The sequence below is a fragment of the Chenopodium album genome, chromosome 7 (genome assembly GCF_948465745.1).
Source record: "Chenopodium album chromosome 7, dcCheAlbu1.1, whole genome shotgun sequence".
Lineage (NCBI taxonomy): Eukaryota > Viridiplantae > Streptophyta > Magnoliopsida > Caryophyllales > Amaranthaceae > Chenopodium > Chenopodium album.
The window spans coordinates 76,670,495-76,688,514 of record NC_137840.1 but is presented as its reverse complement, the minus strand read 5'-3'; the positions used below and the strand labels follow the sequence as shown (position 1 = coordinate 76,688,514).

Below are 18,020 nucleotides of genomic sequence, written 5' to 3'. Positions count from 1 at the left end.
CAGGCTTGAGTTAATGAAATCGGTGCAATTTGTAAACCGGTTATTTGGTAGTTTAAAGGCAAATTGGATGGTTCCACCCACCCAATGGGACTCTCGGGCAAAAAAAAAAGTCAAAAATATCAAAATTAAAGTAAAAAATATCAAGTCGGGTTAGTAACAGTCTAACAGATCGGGTTGAATTTTTGGGTCGGGTTAGTAATAGGTCTGGTAAAATTCGGGTTGGATGGGTCAATAACAAGTCGGGTTGAATATGGTTCAGGTCAATAACAAGTCGGGTTGATTTCGGGTCGAGTTTGTAACAGGTTAGGTTAAATTCGGGTCGAATTAGGAACGGGTCAGGTTGAATTCAAGTCAGGTTAGTAACAAGTCGGGTGAAATTCGGGTTTTGACGGGTTAAAACGGGTTTGGGTCAATTTTGGTTCTAGTCGGGTTCGGTTCAGGTCAATAATTTACGGGTTATATTCGGGTCAGGTCATCTCCAGGTCAGTTCATGTTCGGGTTCGGGTCTCACATACTCGGGTCAACTCAGGTTTAGGGTTTATTTCAGGTCGGGTCAGATCGGGTTTGGGTTACCATTTTTTCGGGTTCAGGTAGGTCGGTTAATAATCGGGTTTGGGTTAGTATTTCGGGTCGGATCAACTTTTGACAACTCTATATGTAACTTGTATTGTGCACCCTTTTTTTTTTTTGACAGGAACATAAAGATCATGGTTGATAAATGGTTTTTGGCTGATTTTTTGATAGAATTTTTGCTGGCTTTTATTTTGGTCAAACAGCCAAAAAAATGTACTTTTGGTAAACAACTTTTTAGTTGTTATGACTAGCCTTTTAGTTTTGGCTTTTCATTAATATAATTACTTTTTATCCATGCTAAATAATTCATAATTAAGATAATTAACAGTTAATAATTTTTATTGTTTCAAAAAAAAAAAAAAAAAAAAAAAAAAAAAAAAAACTGAAGTTAACTTAACTTATTAGAACTGAACTGAAAATAAGCTGAAGAGAACAGGCCCTTAGTATGGAATATTAGGTTACATGAATTTTTTAGAACTTAAATTTAGTAGAAATTAAATTTGATATTCCTTAGGAAAAATTGATGGGAATAATCCCACCTTTTGAGCGTCGGAGATTAATAATCCCACCTTTGGGATTCTTTTTAATAATCCCACCTTTGATATCAATCTGCTGAAAATACCCAAGTGGTCATGTAACCTGTTATAACAAGTTACATGACACGTGGCGGCATGTGATTAGTCAAAAAAATAAAAATAAAATAAAATAATTTTTAAAAAAAATTAGATTTTTTAAAAGGAAAAAAAAAATAATTAAAAAACCTTACCCACCCATACCAGCCACCATCCCTACTTCTGTTCCCCTACCTCGCTTCTCCGACCACGACGTCGGCGACAGCGCAGATCCTCCCCCTCCCCTGGACCACCTGAATCACCAACCCCCTCCCTCACCCACGATTCCACGAAACCACCACGCCTCCCTCCTCTTCTCCTCGCCCCTTCCCCATCGCGATTCCATGAATCACCAACTTAGGCACGTTTAAACCACCACCACCACGCCTCCCTCCTCTTCACCTCGCCCCTTTCCCGTCGCGATCCCGGCCGCCAAACCACCACATGCCTCCCTCCTATTCACCTCACCCCTTCCCCGTCCCGATTCCGGCCTTCTTCTTCTGGGTCTGGTTTGGTGTTGGGATGGTACGGTGATTTCGATTTTTCGAAATCCTACCATTAGGGTTGGGATTGCTTTCGTCGGCGCGGTGGTTCAGGATAGGAAAAGGGTCTGGCGCTGGTGGGTTCCGTCCCCTTCCTCCGTCCCAATCTCGATCTCCCTTTCGATTATTTAAGGTGGTTTTTGGTTTGGTGGGTTTTTGATTTTTTGAAGGTGGTTTTGGGGTTGGGTTGGTTGGGGTGGATTGCGGTATGGTGGTTTCGGGTACGGCTAGTGGTGGCGGTGGTTTTGGGTCTGGTGGTGGGGTGGTGGTTCTGATTATGGGTTTGGATGGTGGTGGTTGTGGTGTGGCTGAGGTGGTGTTGGTTTTTTTTTTTTTTGTAATTTTTTTTTTTTGTTTTTACTTTTTTGTTTTTTTTTGGACAAATCAAATTGTGACACGTGTAAAATAAACTTAATAAAATAAAATTACCTCTTCAACCGGTTACTGGTCACCCGGGATTATTTTCAGCGGATTGATATCAAAGGTGGGATTATTAAAAAGAATCCCAAAGGTGGGATTATTAATCTCCGACACTCAAAAGGTGGGATTATTCCCATCAATTTTTCCTTCCTTATGTCCCTATAAGATTGTCTTAATGTGCTCGTTTTCAATGCAATATTTTTTTTAGTATCAATTATCTATTATGTTCACACTTGTAAAAATTGAAATATTTACGGTTTAATGCATCTTAAAAATCATGAAATTAAAAGTTAAGTGTATGCTTGGCTGTATACTCGTATGTACGTAGTTGTTCATATAAATAAAATGGATAATGTTTGATATTTTGGAATGTATTTAACTTCTAAGTTTTATAAAGAGTAAACAATAATTTTATTGCTCTCTATTCCTTAAACCTTACCATATATATCAAGTTCTACATGTAAAAATATCCACATTCCACGAACATCATGGCCATTTTCCCACTCGATTGTATCTCAAACGAACATCAATGTTTCATATAAACAACTTTATTTTTAACTATGTAAAATACTTCACCTCTCACAGAAGTAATTATTATCTATATATAATTATCTAAAATGAAATCGAAACTTATAAAAGATCGACAACCTTGGCTTAAAAGCATATTGTTACATAAAATGTGCATGTGTCTCACAATCACATCGATCTATTTATTTGGTCAGTTATTATGATATACGGATAAAAGCTAGCTTATTGTTTAAAAAAACTTAGTAATGATGTCTTTTTTTTCTTGCAAAATAAGTTGTATCTCACCAACAACAATTCTTGTTTCAACTAGTTTTGTGATGTTACTTGGTATTGCTGTATGTAGTCCTCCTGAAGATCCAATAAAGTGCTCGAACAATCGCTCCAATTGCACCATTACTAACTCCTATGGAGCTTTCCCTGATAGAACCACTTGTCGAGTGGCTGAAGTCGTGTATCCGGCCTCTGAGGATGAGCTCATTGCGGCCGTGGCTGCTGCAACCAAGAACAACAGGAAGGTTAAGGTATTGTAAATTTGTATTGTCTGCTAATGTGTTAGTTGGCTCACTTGTATAATTGTACGTGTATATATGTAATGGAATTTGGTTACCTGCAGCATTTTTCTCATATGGTTTAGGTGTTTATCTGGATACACAGACTAATTAATAAATAAATTTAAGCAATATTCAATAAATAATCCATGGGAGAAATGTGCATGTTAACCATAGTACAAATACCACCTTCTTTTTATATTATATGCAACATAAATTACTTGTAAAAGCAAATCGCTACATATTATGTGCAACAAATGTTTTATTTCATTATTAAGCTACTCCGTATCATTTTACTTTATCTTTATTCTCATCACTATCTCTATCTCTCCCTTCAACAATCATAAATTATTTTGCATAGAACTCCACGCAAACTCATTTGTCGCACTTAACATGAACAAGAGGTAATATGTGGGCAGTGGAACCTTGTTATAAGTATTTAAGGCTATGTGAGCGTGAATTTTATTATAATGCTTGTATGATAAATTATACAAGTATGTTCGCTTTAATATTACATAAAAATGGTTATCTATTAATCTTTGATGTGTTGCCAAATGGCGCAGACTTTAATCATAGATAAAATTAATATTTTGCCAAAAACAAGTTTCTTATAATGACAATAGGTAGCAACACGTTACTCACACAGCATACCAAAATTGGTATGCCCCGACGGTGAAGACGGACTTCTCATAAGCACCAAGAACCTCAACATGATACGTAACGTCGACACGATGACCGGAACGATGACTGTGGACAGTGGGGTGACTCTCCGGCAGCTGATCAATGAGTCGGCAAAAGTGGGGCTAGCACTGCCCTATGCACCTTATTGGTGGGGGCTTACCATAGGAGGTATGATGGCCACTGCTGCACATGGGAGCTCATTGTGGGGCAAAGGCAGTGCAATACATGACCATATTGTTGGCCTACGGATCATTAGTCCCGGTCGTTTCGAAGATAGGTACGTTAAGGTTCGAAACCTGAATGAGACTGATAATGATTTTGATGCTGCTAAAGTCTCCCTTGGGGTTCTTGGAGTTATTTCACAGGTATGACTAAAAGATTGATTATCTTGTTAGTTAGTTGTTGCATGACTGTAATTTTGATAGTAATAAATTTTGATTTGAAGGTGACCTTTCAACTACAACCTATATTCAAGAGGTCCATCACCTACACGATGAAGAATGATTCTGATAAAATAGAGAAGAATAGAAAATAATTGGAATAGAATTGCTTGCCTTCTCATTGAAAAACATTGGGAATATATAGAGTTACAAAGATATCAGGAATTAACTAAAATATAAAAGATAAATATAAGGAAATATTCTATCAAATCTCCTAATATACGATAATATCTCAATACCCCCCCTCAAGTTGGAGCATGGGGATCAAAAATGCCCAACTTGGAGAGAAGATAATCAAATTGTGCTTTCCCAAGTGCCTTTGTAAAAATGTCAGCAAGCTGTGAAGATGTCGAAACATGAGAAGTAGATAGCCATCCCTCAGTAATAGCATCACGAACAAAGTGACAATCGATCTCAATGTGCTTTGTACGTTCATGAAAAACCGGATTCTTTGCAATGTGCAGAGCTGCCTCATTATCACAAAATAACTTAATTGCCTTTGGATGTTGCACACCAAGACTCAATAACAAAGCCTTCACCCATTTTAGCTCTTTAGAACACGAAGACATGGACCTATACTCGGCCTCCGAAGAAGAGAAAGAAACTGTTGGTTGCTTCTTAGTTTTCCATGAAATAGGAGATTTTCCAAGAAAAACTAGCCAACCAGATAAAGAACGTCGAGTAAGAGGACAAGCAGCCCAATCTGAATCACACCAACCCTGCAGAGTTAAATCACAATCAGAGCTTAATAAAATACCCTGTCCAGGAGTCCCTTTCAAGTATCGAACTACCCTCATTGCAGCATCCCAGTGTTCACTACGAGGTTGCTGCATAAACTGAGTCAAAATATGAACTGAATATGCCAAGTCAGGGCGTGTGACAGTAAGATAAATCAATCGACCAACAAGCCGTCTATAGGACTCTGGATCAGAAAGAAATTCGCCGGTGGCCAATCCCAATTTGTGATTTTGCTCCATGGGAAAACCACTAGGCTTTGCTCCTAACAAGCCTGTCTCAGAAATAATATCCAGAGTATATTTTCGCTGACACAAGAATAAACCTGCAGAGCTACGAGCCACTTCAATCCCCAAAAAATATTTCAAAGGACCTAGATCCTTCATCTTGAAACAGTCACATAAGTAGGCCTTAAAAATAGTCAATGCAGCGGAATCGTTCCCAGAAATAATCAAATCATCAACATACACTAAAACTGTAATCTGAGTATCACGAGTAGTATGAGTGAATAAAGAATAATCAGAGTAAGATTGTTTGAAACCATACTGTTTTAAGGCTTTGGTGAGTTTAGCAAACCAACAACGAGGTGCTTGCTTCAAACCATAGAGAGACTTTTTCAATCTGCAAACCAAAGAAGGATCCGAACTCCGAAAACCGGGTGGTAATTTCATGTAAACTTCTTCATCCAAGTCACCATGAAGAAACGCATTATGAACGTCCATTTGGTGAATTTCCCAATTCTTGGCGGCCGCAATAGCAAGAACAGTACGAACCGTGGTCATCTTAGCAACCGGAGCAAATGTCTCATCATAATCTACACCTTCTTTCTGATGGTTCCCATATACCACCAAACGAGATTTTAGACGCTCAACTTCACCATTAGCAAGAAACTTGGTTTTATAGACCCATTGACTTCCTAGAGCCTTTTTACCCGGGGGAAGAGGCTCCAAAGTCCAAGTACCATTGTTCTCTAAAGCTCGAATTTCTTCATTCATTGACTTACGCCATCCTTCATATTGCATAGCTTCTTTGAAAGTTGTCGGATCTTTAGTTTGAACAACGGCTGAAATAAACTTCCGATAATTCACAGAAAATTTGTCACAATGTATATAGTGTGCTAAAGGATAAGGAGTACCTGAAGACTGATTGGAAGACGGAGATGGACTATTGGCAAAGACCGAGTGAGTGACAAAATCACGAAGCTTAACAGACCGGTATTTTTCTCGAAAACCGCGACCCATATCGGGCTGTTGGGCTACGGGTATACTGCTAGTGGCTGGCTGCTGTGTGGCTGGAGTGTGCTGCGGTGCCCCAGCAAGCTGCTGCTGCTGTGACGCAGCATGGTGCTGCTGCTGGGCAACCTCGGCAGTGGCAGCTTGCTGCTGTGCTGCAGCCTCGGCAGTGGCAGCTTGCTGCTGTGCTGCAGCCTCGGCAGTAGCAGCTTGCTGCTGCTGTTGAGCAGCCTCGGCAGTGGCTTGCTGCTGCTGTTGGGTAGCCACGGCAGTAGCTTGCTGCTGCTGTTCATTGTGCTGGGCAGTGGACTCCGCGGCCCCCCTGTGGCCAGCAACATTTTGCCGCAAGGGGGTTGCGGAGTGGGCTGCCTCATTGTATGCATAGGCTTCGACATCCTCAAAAATTTCCGAAAAATCGCTATGAACATCAACCGACATATCATGCATACTCACATCAATATTAATGTCATCCGGACAACCAAACGGAAAAATTTCTTCCACAAATTTGACATCACGAGACACAAAGAACTCTTTAGTTTCAAGATCAAATAACCTCCATCCCTTCTTCCCAAACGGATACCCCAAAAATACACACTTTCGACTCCGACTAGCAAACTTATCCCCCTTAGTCTTTTGATTATGAGCAAAACACAAGCATCCAAAGGTACGAATAGCATCAAAGGAAGGGGTTTTATTAAAGAGAATTTCGAATGGGGTTTTGTTTTGAAGAATAGGGGTTGGAGTTCGGTTTATTAAGTGAGCGGCGGCCAAAACACATTCACCCCAAAAATAAATAGGCAATTTTGCTTGAAATCTCAAGGCTCTCCCAACATTAAGAATGTGTTTATGTTTTCGTTCAACTCTCCCATTCTGTTGAGGGGTTCCCACACAAGAAGTTTGGAAAATAATTCCAGTAGCAATAAAAAAATCAATCAAGCAATTAAATTCGGTTCCATTATCACTCTGAACAATTTTAATTGTCTGATTAAATTGCCTTTCAACCATAGCAACAAACGCCATAAACATCTGAAAAACTTCGGTTTTATCAATCAACAAATAAATCCACACAGCTCTTGAATAATCATCAACAATAGTTAAAAAATAACGAGCCCCACACGAAGAAACATGTCGATATGGACCCCATAAATCACAATGCACTTTCTCAAAAATTCTAGATGTTTTATTTTCACTCAAGGGAAATTTGTCTCTAGGATGCTTAGCACGAAAACATACTTCACAACCTTTATTTAAACTACTTTTATTGCTAATGTGCGGAAGTAACTTAACTATTTTCTCCGAAGGATGCCCCATTCTTCTATGCCAAAGCTCCAAATCTGACATTGCTTCAACCACAGACACCCGTTGCACCATATTCGACTTGCCAAAGAAATAATATAGTCCATCTCGCCTAATTCCCGTTCCAATCAGCTGCTTTAGTCGGTCCTGTATAGCACACATATATGAGTTAAATTGAACAACAACATTTAATTGATCACTGAGTTGTGTAACGGAAAGTAAATTGCAATTAAGATGTGGCACAAAAAGGACTCCAGAGATAGTTATTTGATCGGATAATTTGACCGATCCTTCCAAAGTAGCAAAAACACTTTCACCATTCGGCAATCCAACGGGACATTCAATATAACGAGTGTCAAATAACCAAGATTTATTGCCGGTAACATGATGAGTAGCTCCGGTATCTATAATCCAACAAGTATCATCAAATTGACGATATAGATGATTTTCATGAATATTTGCATTACCCACAATTATAGGTAAAGGGGACGAAGGTGATGTCTCACCACCGGCCATGGTTGTGATTTTGAAGGGGAAAAAAAAAAAAAATTAACCTGCTCTTGATACCATGATAAAATAGAGAAGAATAGAAAATAATTGGAATAGAATTGCTTGCCTTCTCATTGAAAAACATTGGGAATATATAGAGTTACAAAGATATCAGGAATTAACTAAAATATAAAAGATAAATATAAGGAAATATTCTATCAAATCTCCTAATATACGATAATATCTCAATAATACGGTTTATTACTTTTGATTTAACTAGCCTTTTGACCCGTTCGATGCACGGGTTGTTACTTAGGTTATTTTTCTTGAAAAGTGTCGGTGTTGTTGTGGAATTTAGTTAGGTATATATACATAGATATTGTAGGGAATGAAATGACACATTGGTTTAAGTTATATTTAAGTTTAGGAGATGAAAAAACTATTTTATTGTTAATATAATGAACACTAATTAGTTTTACTTTAATTTATTATATTGAATATGAAACACTTAATTTTCTTACTTAAATTTGTAAGTTTTACTGTTTTAGAATGCATAAAGATTAAAGGCTCAAACATTATTTATATATTTTGTTTTTATATTAAAATGGGAATTTAGAAAGAAAGGATTAAGAGAGGTGACATGTGGCATATGAGTGATTATGGTAACATGTGACTTAATATAGATTTGTGGTTTGTGTTTTTAAATACTAAGTATAGATGAATTAAAGAATGGAAAAGTTATCAAACATGAATCGTACATACGAATTATAGATCCCTACAATTTCTTCTAAAAAAGGAGTGGTGTTAAACTTTTTCACTCAATGGTAGGTTGATTGTCTTTGATCATTTGAAAGTAGTAACTCAAAATCAAGGCACATTATTTTATATACTTGTATAAATCAGCCTTTGAGAGTTTGAGCTAGAATTGATGAACCAGGTGGAACTGGAAGTCTCCTCCAAAATTTCCAGCCAACAACACACTATTTTTAAGGGAAAGGAAATTATACTTAGGGTGGCTTGAAAGCTACTTCTTTTGCAATTCTATTTACATGTGTCTTATAAAGGAACAAACTATGCTACTTCATTTGATTTCTGTTTATATTTTGACACATGAAACATACACGTGTTCACTATCAAATAATAAAAGCTTCACTATAATCAACTGCATATATTCACAATTTCATATATTATATATAAGCTTAATAAAATTTCGTCTTAATTAAAATCCTTAGTTAATGTGTGGAGTATCCATAAATCTTATTTGTTAGTCATTCTTTTTATAAGACAACTAATTCTTACGTACTAACGTGTAGGTCCGATCAATCAATCATTCACTCTCATAGCCTCATAGTCGCATGAGTTATTGATACAGATTTACAATACATGCATCAGATTACACGATTGCATGGCAAAGGCGTAGCTTCCATGAGAAACAGCATAAATTGACTGTCAAGAATTTTAAATTAGGACGTATAAATAATAGGAAGATCGAGCAGTTTTACATAACTATAAAAATGCCCATGTCGTTCTTTGTCGCCTATGCATGGATCCAGTTCTTGTAACATCCTTACTTTTTTGCTAGATTCCTTATTCATAATTCATGAATCAATGGTTGGTCGGCTAACTATTACCCATTACATTGATTCATATTTATATTATAAGTTCATCTAGTATATAAATCGTGACAAAATACTAGTCAATATATAGTAAAATTAATTTGGTTTTATTAATAAACTTTCTTTCACTTATCATTAATTTAATGTGCATTTGTCTTCTTAATTAATTTGGAATTTAGTGACTAAAATGAATAAGATTAAGATAATCACATCAACAAGAGAACAAAAACGAAGCTTTTATTTACTTTAATTAATTTATTCTTTCATTATGCTCGTCTGTACATTTTATTTGTTGCTTCATACTAAAGTATTGTCTAGATTCCCAACATTACAAATTTCTTTTATCGTTTTAGCTAGAATACTGCTAGCTAAGCTAGAAACATATGATTCCTTCTCTTAACTTAAATATAAATAAGAAAATACATGTTAGTTATGTTTTGTACATACATTATGGCTCAAAATTAAGGTCCCTACTTATGTTTATTGGAGACAAAAGCTTAATTTGGCTGTTAATTCATTACTAGATCAAACGTCCTTATTCATCTAATGAATAATAGCTATTTTGATAGGTACGTAGTTAAACACATGTAGTTAATATCAATAAATAATATTAAGTGATAACACATTAAGTGCACCATAAATCGGCCAACAATTAAGTGGTTGATAAAATTGCCCAAAATATAAGGTAGATAAAATAAATTGGGTTAAAAGCCGAGTTCTTATACATATAAGTGAATTGTAGTAGGCCGGTGTATATATTAAGGTTTGCCTCTAAACTTGTAAGCACATGATCATTTAATTCAACTTATTCTATAATATTAATATATATAGGCATTAGGCAATGTAAGTTGATAACGTCCTTTCACGTACAAAATCTTAAATACAAATACCCCTAATCGATAAACTATATTTTCAATTATATTTGAATTCCTTTACAACCCAAGAGGGATATATTTTTTTTATTATGAACTTCTGAAACCTTAAATAATACTTCGTAAATCGTAAGTTCTTTTAAGGGAAGAAACATAAATCAAATGTAATTATAGTAGGATATTATTCTCCAAATACTTAGTTACGGTTGTTATTACCTAAATACTTAAACCCTATTAGCTATGAGTAGTCGACTAGCTAGATTAAAATCTACGGAGTGAAAAATAATGGATTGCATTTCACAAGAAAATAGTGGGAACAATGATTACTAGTATATGGTAGATATCTTCACACTTTAATATGACACTATCACAATTAAGGTAACACATAAGGTACTCTCAAAAAATGGTCCCATGACTAGGACTTTTGCTTACAATATTAAATCAAGATTTACACTGAATGCTAGACATTATTTTACTAATACGAGTACATGTGTACAACAAGTTCATATACAGCTATTTTGAGATGTCACATTCTCCATTTCGTTGCCATTTTGCTTCACATATCCACTATCACTAATGTCCATCTGTAATTTTATTACTCTACCATTAATAATCCTTCATTATCATAATATATCGTATAATGTCTGTTTTATTTTACATAGTTTTTATCAAGAAACATTTTTAACAGAGTCTTTATTACTGAAAATTTATGAAAAATAAAAATATACGGGTATATAATTACGGAGTATATATATTGTACTCTGTATAATGTATTATACTATTATAGGACGGACGAAGTGTAATTTATTAGTGAGTCACGGATTTGCAGTAGTGCTACACTAGCCAGAAATTCCCCACTTACTTTCTTTTGTTGTTTATAACTTCCAAAAACCAACTCTTTAACCTTTTTCGTCTATTGTTTTCTTCTCCAAAAACTCATCTATTCCATTACATTTCAATCTTCTTCATTCCTCTTTTTCAAGCAACCCCCTCCTTTAAATCTTTAATCAAACATTCATTTATTTATTCATTTCTTATATTATACACTACCTTTGTCAATTCATAATAATATTATTATAAAAGAATTTCTTCGCTGTTTTTCCAGTGATGTTATGGTGTTGTTTGCAATCCACAACATAACAAACATAGCATAACATCATGACCCTTTTATTCCGATCCAAGTCTTGTCGACTCGGGTGCGACTCAGTTGACTCGCCCCCGAGTTCCTCTGTTTGGGAAGAAGAAGGAGAAGAAACAGAGGAAGAAGAAGAAGGGAATTATGAAGATGAATTTGACCCAATATCAACGCCATTAATAAGCCCAGGTTTTGATAAAAATGGTAGGAGGGAGAATGGAAATGGAAGTGGGCAGTTTCCAATTCTTACGTTTATGGCGGCGGCACTTAGAAAATCACTGTTAGTGACTTGTAGTGTTGAGAGAGAAGATAATGATGTTTCTTCCTTGGAAATTAGTTGTCCAACAAATGTTAGGCATATTTCTCATGTTACTTTTGATCGTTTTAAGGGATTTCTGGGTTTGCCTGATGAATTTGAGCCTGATATTCTTCAAAGGGTTCCTAGTGCAAGGTCAGATTTACTTTCTTTAATTTTTGAGATCTGTTTTGTTGAATTTTTATTTATTTTTGGAGGGTGATATGTTTAATTTTAGTTGGTGAATTATAACTCTAGATTTGAATCAATGTTGAAGATTAATAATGTATGTTGATTGTTGCAAGAATTGAATTTTAATGTTGTTTATATAAAGATGAATATGAGTAACTCAAGCAAGGTGAATTTGAAGGGTTTTGTATCAAAATTACTTGAAATGTATGTTTTGCACCCTTTTTAATTACGTCTAGGTTCAATTTCGTGCGAATATGATAGCTTAAAGATGATGTAAATGTGTAAATTGTAATTGGTATGACTTGCTAAGTATGCTTTAAGAAATAGCCAAGAATTGAGTATAATTAAGAATGAAGGATACTTTGCATCAACGTGGGGTTTTCATGGGTTAGGAATATTGTACAAGTTAGAGAAATCCTTTGTGCACTGTTTGTTCCAGGAGCTTTTGGCAATTCAGCTAGGGAGTTCCTTCCTTTTGGGTTCCTCGATTCGTTCTGTCATTCCGAAAATGAATATGTGTTGGAGCTTCTATTTTAATCCGTTTGAGTCTTCTTTTATGCGAAGGTCTTCAATTTTTTCCTCTTCCCTCTTGCTCCCTTTCCCTAGCTCAATTATGATTAGGTGAACAATTGGAGTGATAACTTTAACGGCGTGCTTGGTAGGTGGTAAGTCGTGTTGGTTATACAGATAGATAAGTTGTATTTGGCTGGGGAATGTTTAATGTTAAAGAACTCTAAATAAGGCAGTTTTAGATTGTCAGATAAATTGTCATATTAGATAACAGGATAAGCTTCTTGAACTGCTAGCTTGTTGTTCAGAGAATTATGAAACAATATTTTCCCCATTAACTACAAATTTATTGCACTTTTGCTGTCAATGCATAGGGCAGTTTCTAGTCTTGACTGATGGTTGCAGACTTGCAGTGAATGTTCTTTTTCTTGTTTAAGCTATATATTTTGTGCATTATCTTGATATTTGGATTTTCTGGTGTTATCCAGTGCCAGTGTATTTGGTGTGTCTCCTCAGTCAATGCAATGTTCTATTGATGAGCGAGGGAATAGTGTGCCGAATATACTTCTTATGATGCAAAAGCGCCTATACGAGGAAGGAGGCCTTCAAGTATGTTTATGGAATTATAAGTCTAAAAAGTGATGTGATCAAGTATTAGTTGATCCCAGTCTAACAGTTGACATGTTTCTGTTTTTCATCACCTCCTTTTTGTAGGCTGAAGGAATTTTTCGTATCACTGCTGAAAATAGCCATGAAGAGAGTGTTCGGAGTCAATTGAACAAAGGGGTAGTTCCACAAGCAATTGATGTTCATTGTTTGGCAGGACTAATAAAGGTAATTACTTAATTTAGTGATTGATTTACATTTGCAGATTAGCAGCTGCTCTGCTTATTCATCTTCACCTGCTGGCTGCTGCTATATGAGTCGTGTTAACTCCAATTCTTTCATCATTCTTATTACATAAATGTCTTTAACTTAGCTAAGGTTCAAACAAACATTGTGTTGTTTCTATTGGCCGTTGTAGAAGCAGTAAACATGTCTAAGGTTGTCTTAGTTTCATCCATTTCAAAAATAAGTATGGAGGACAGGAGAATCATGTGGGGATTATATGGTAGAGATCCCACATTCAAACCTTGAATTCCAATTCGGTGCCTGGTTTCCCATTGGTTGGGTTGGGTTCACTCCTTTTCTCCTCTAGCTTCTTCGCAGGGACTAATTCTACTCAACCAACTGCTCTCCAGATCAAGAATAAACTAAATAGAGAACAAATTAAAGTCCTTCCACAGCTACCTAGGGATTAGGATAACTTGACTTTGTGATTATTTCATCAATAACAAAGTATAATTGGGTTAACTGGACAAAATAAATACACTTGGCTAACATACCTCATATTATTTGCTGGTACTGCAGGCCTGGTTTAGAGAACTGCCAAAAGGAGTGCTTGATTGTCTTACACCAGAACAGGTAATGCACTGCAATACAGAAGATCAGTGCACTCAACTTGTAAAATTGCTTCCGCCAATGGAAGCTGCAGTCCTTGACTGGGCCATCAATTTGATGGCAGATGTCGTGCAGTATGAACATCATAACAAGATGAATGCACGGAATATTGCCATGGTCTTTGCGCCAAACATGACTCAGGTGAACTTATTCTCCTTTTAACTCTGAATCTGAATTCCCCGTAATTTGTTGACAGCCATAGTTCCATCTTCTGCCAATAATGCTGGCTTATTGAGGCAATAAGTCTATGATCTTGGATTCTTTTCCCCAAAGCTCATCTTGATTTAGCGCATCTTTTTCGAATTGGCTTAGGAATTATAACATGAAAGGGTATATTTCAAGGCCTTCCCAATCCCCAGGCCCCGAATAGGCCTTTTTTGGCCAATGCCTGGTCCATGTTTTACCTTCAAAACATGCCTATTTTATTGTAACTCTTACAGCTAAATTATCTGTGCTTTGCAGATGGCTGATCCATTGACAGCATTGATCCACGCCGTACAAGTGATGAATTTCCTCAAAACATTGATTGTGAAAACCGTCCAATCAAGAGAAGACGCTGCAGAGAATGCAAGGATGTTGTCATCATGTTCCGACACCTCAAACACCCCTACCAGCAATCCCCATAAATCCGTTTCAATAGGAGAAATGATTTTTGAGAAGCAGCAGGACAACACAGCAAGTTCTTGTGATCAAGTGCACAGCAAAGAGTTTACAAGAAGTGTCACTTTAGACCGACTAGAGTTCAGTCCTGAAAGAAAACATCATAAATCTCAAAATAAGAACATAGAAGATAAATCATGTGGCTCAAATACACGTGACAGTTCTCCTGTTATGGTTGCCGAGTCTGAAGATGAAGATAGAGAAGTGGAAGGGATATTGGAAAGATTAAACTTCAAAAAGGGTGTGAAAAAACTTTGCAGGCATCCTGTTTTCCAGTTGAGTAAACCTACCAAAAAAACAGCTGAAGTTGGGATTGTAAATAGTAGATGAGGGACAGTAATCATCACTCAGTATAAAGTGTGACCATGACAATATATCTTACTCTAGGATTTGCGTACAAAATTCTTTAATTTGTGGTGCTTTCTTCTAGTTTCATTTTTTGTGAGCTTGTTTCCAGTAGGATCTAACCCAAGGGTTTTAGGTTAATAATCTTAGTTCATACTACTGTGTTGTAACCTGGTTGTTCCATCATACTTGTGATTTTTATTACATATTATAATCAATAACTGTTTATCATAATTATATTTTCTTTTACTGATTACATGAATGAGCTGTGAACAAAGTATTTGTTTTTGGTAAGGGCAGACGACAGTCGGACAGTGGTGAATAATGGTACATATAGTCAGATACAGAATAATTCTTCATCTATAGCAAAATTATGTTAGATTAATGCTCCGAAAGTTTCAACTCTCAACTAATAAAATTACTATGATGTTTAAATTTTTAATATGTACATTGGGAGATTGATCAGGAAATACTATGGGTATAAACATTAACTTTTCAGTGCTGAGACTTGATCCGAATGAGGTGGTAGCAAGCTGCCTTCGAAGCTGGTGTGCTAGCATGAGTGAAAAAATAAAGGATCCTCATTGGTGGGATTTATTTTGGTGTTTGGCATGGAGAGTTTGGCTGCAACGTAACGCTTGGGTTTTCGAGAAAAAATCGAGGTATGTGATCGATATAATACATAAGGCAGTGGGATTGGTGGGAGAGTATGAAGAAGCGATGAAAGTGGCCTCTGTGAGTAAGCCGAGCCAAATGCTGAACTCTGTGTGGAAAGCTCCCCCCAGGGACATGTATAAGCTGAACTCGGATGCAAATCTGGGCGTTAATCAGCAGCTAGGAGTGGGAGGCGTGTTGAGGGATGCGGAGGGGGTTGTGTTGTTGGCTTTCTGCTCGAAGGTGAAAGGCAATTTTGAGGTAGAGGTGGGTGAAGCAATTGCGTTGCGGCAAAGTCTCTTGACTGCCCTTGAAGCTGGTTTCAGAAATATGGTGCTTGAAACTGACAACTTGAAGCTATTCCATCATATGAAGAAGGGCATCATTATGCCGAGTGCTTTTGGGAATGTGGTTAGTGACATCCTTCGATTGGCTAGCCAATGTTTTTCTTGCTCTTTCTCCTTTGTTAGAAGAAAGGGTAATGGTGTGCTCATAGCTTAGCTAAGTTAAGTAGTACTTTTAGTGATTATTGTGTTTGGTTAGAAGAGTATCCCCTGGAAATTCATGGGGCGATTTGTAATGACTTTAAATCTTTGTTGACGTAATAAAAAGCTAAGCTCTGATTGGTGTCAAAAAAAAAAAACAATAGCCAAGTTTACAATTCAATTAAAAAAGAAAATAATGTAAGTCAAATTAAAAATAGGTTGGGGGCGTTGGGCAGCTTGGGCTTTATTGAGGTAAGAATAGAAGTGGGCTTGGGTACCGCTGGACCGTAGGCGCTACAAGTCTGGATGCTTGCCTACCAGTAATTTAGTATACCAGGTGTTGTAGTCACCCTCCAAATCCTAAGGTAGAGTACTAGAGTGTCACAACTCACAAAACTATTGATTTGTACCATATTTTACTAGATTATTCTCTGGTTTCTTTAATGAGGTTCAGTATTCAAATGAATCAAATCCCTTTGTATGTATTTTAGTTCATCATGACATGAAATGAAGATGTGGCGCGATGCTGGTGCGAGAATAAGATGTTAAATAATGATGTGGCCTGATGCTAATGCGAGAATTGGTACACGTGACCTGTTGACTTGATAGGGTCTTCTCCTTTGACACAGTGTGGGTTATCTGACTTTGTTCCCGGATGGGTTGTGGCTGATGCGGCTAATCGGAATCGGGTCAAGTACGCAATTAGATATGGCTTCCTTTCTTTCTCTTTATTTTCACTTGGGGAATTATAGAATGAGGCGGTTGCATTGCTAAAACGGATTTAGAAGTTCTCGAAAACTCAAGACATTGGGGCACGTGTTGTTGCTCATATATATATCTTTACTAAGGGTATGATTTGCTATACCTAGAGGAGTGGGGACACATATTGTATCTCGGTTTCCCACTATTTTTTCTAAATTGTATGACAATGTCTGTTTTTTAGATATAATAATAATAATAATAATAATAATAATAATAATAATAATAATAATAAAGTATATTTATGAAAATTAATTCATTACAACTTGACTTCAACTTTTTGAAGTTTAGTGTCAAAATGGACCATGGTACGAATAGTCGATTAGTATAAACTTTTGAAAGCCATTTACACACAAGGGTACAAAAATGAATCATTTTAGAGAGGACATATGCACTATCTTCCTAGTGTAATGTGTTGTTGTGTATTTGTGTTGGTTGGAATGATTTGAAATTGGGACTAATAATTGAGAAACCATATCTTCCTAGTGTTATGTGTAATTGTATTGGTTGGAAAGATTTTAAATCAAGACTAATAAATGAGAAACTATTTACATTTTTGTACTCCATAATATTATGTAAAAATAATTTGAAACAGATTAGGATATGTAATTAAAATGGACACATTTCCGTAGGAAGTTATTTTTCATGTCAATCAAACAATGGCTAAGGGTCTGTTTTCATACGTTGAAATTCAGTTCAGCTCATAATTTCCTTCTCTTATAAAATAGTCATTTCAATTTAATTTAGTTTAATTCAGCTGAGTTCAGTCAATGAGAACAAGCCCTAAATGTTGGCCATTTAAACAGTTAAAATTGTGGTATCTAACTATCTATTGTGATGAGTACAAAAATTGTGATAGTAAATGCACCAATGTGGGTGGTAGAGGTTTAGCTTTCCTTATC

The 18,020-nt window shown here is 36.3% G+C and overlaps 2 protein-coding genes and 1 pseudogene across 2 annotated transcripts; all 3 read left to right on the top strand.

Annotated features, from left to right (window-relative positions):
- Positions 1-1,934: 1,934 nt before the first annotated feature.
- Positions 1,935-4,274, top strand: LOC145640715 (putative L-gulonolactone oxidase 6 pseudogene; annotated as a pseudogene).
- Positions 4,275-11,416: 7,142 nt separating this feature from the next.
- On the top strand, positions 11,417-15,454 carry LOC145638648 (rho GTPase-activating protein 3-like). Its single transcript, XM_081689637.1, has 5 exons — positions 11,417-12,169; positions 13,204-13,324; positions 13,430-13,549; positions 14,126-14,356; positions 14,678-15,454. The coding sequence occupies exons 1-5, from the start codon at positions 11,742-11,744 to the stop codon at positions 15,203-15,205; spliced, it is 1,428 nt and encodes a 475-aa protein (XP_081545763.1). The 5' UTR covers positions 11,417-11,741; the 3' UTR covers positions 15,206-15,454.
- Positions 15,455-15,694: 240 nt separating this feature from the next.
- LOC145640714 (uncharacterized) lies at positions 15,695-16,375 on the top strand. Its single transcript, XM_081691945.1, has one exon. The coding sequence runs from the start codon at positions 15,695-15,697 to the stop codon at positions 16,373-16,375; it is 681 nt and encodes a 226-aa protein (XP_081548071.1).
- Positions 16,376-18,020: the final 1,645 nt, after the last annotated feature.

Bases quoted from the DNA above. Each gene is read 5' to 3' on its own strand.
- LOC145638648 (XM_081689637.1), top strand. From the start codon at position 11,742: ATGACCCTTTTATTCCGATCCAAGTCTTGTCGACTCGGGTGCGACTCA. The intron at 13,550-14,125 runs GTAATTACTTAA...CTGGTACTGCAG, and splicing joins GTTTGGCAGGACTAATAAAG to GCCTGGTTTAGAGAACTGCC. The intron at 14,357-14,677 runs GTGAACTTATTC...TGTGCTTTGCAG, and splicing joins TTGCGCCAAACATGACTCAG to ATGGCTGATCCATTGACAGC.
- LOC145640714 (XM_081691945.1), top strand. From the start codon at position 15,695: ATGGGTATAAACATTAACTTTTCAGTGCTGAGACTTGATCCGAATGAG.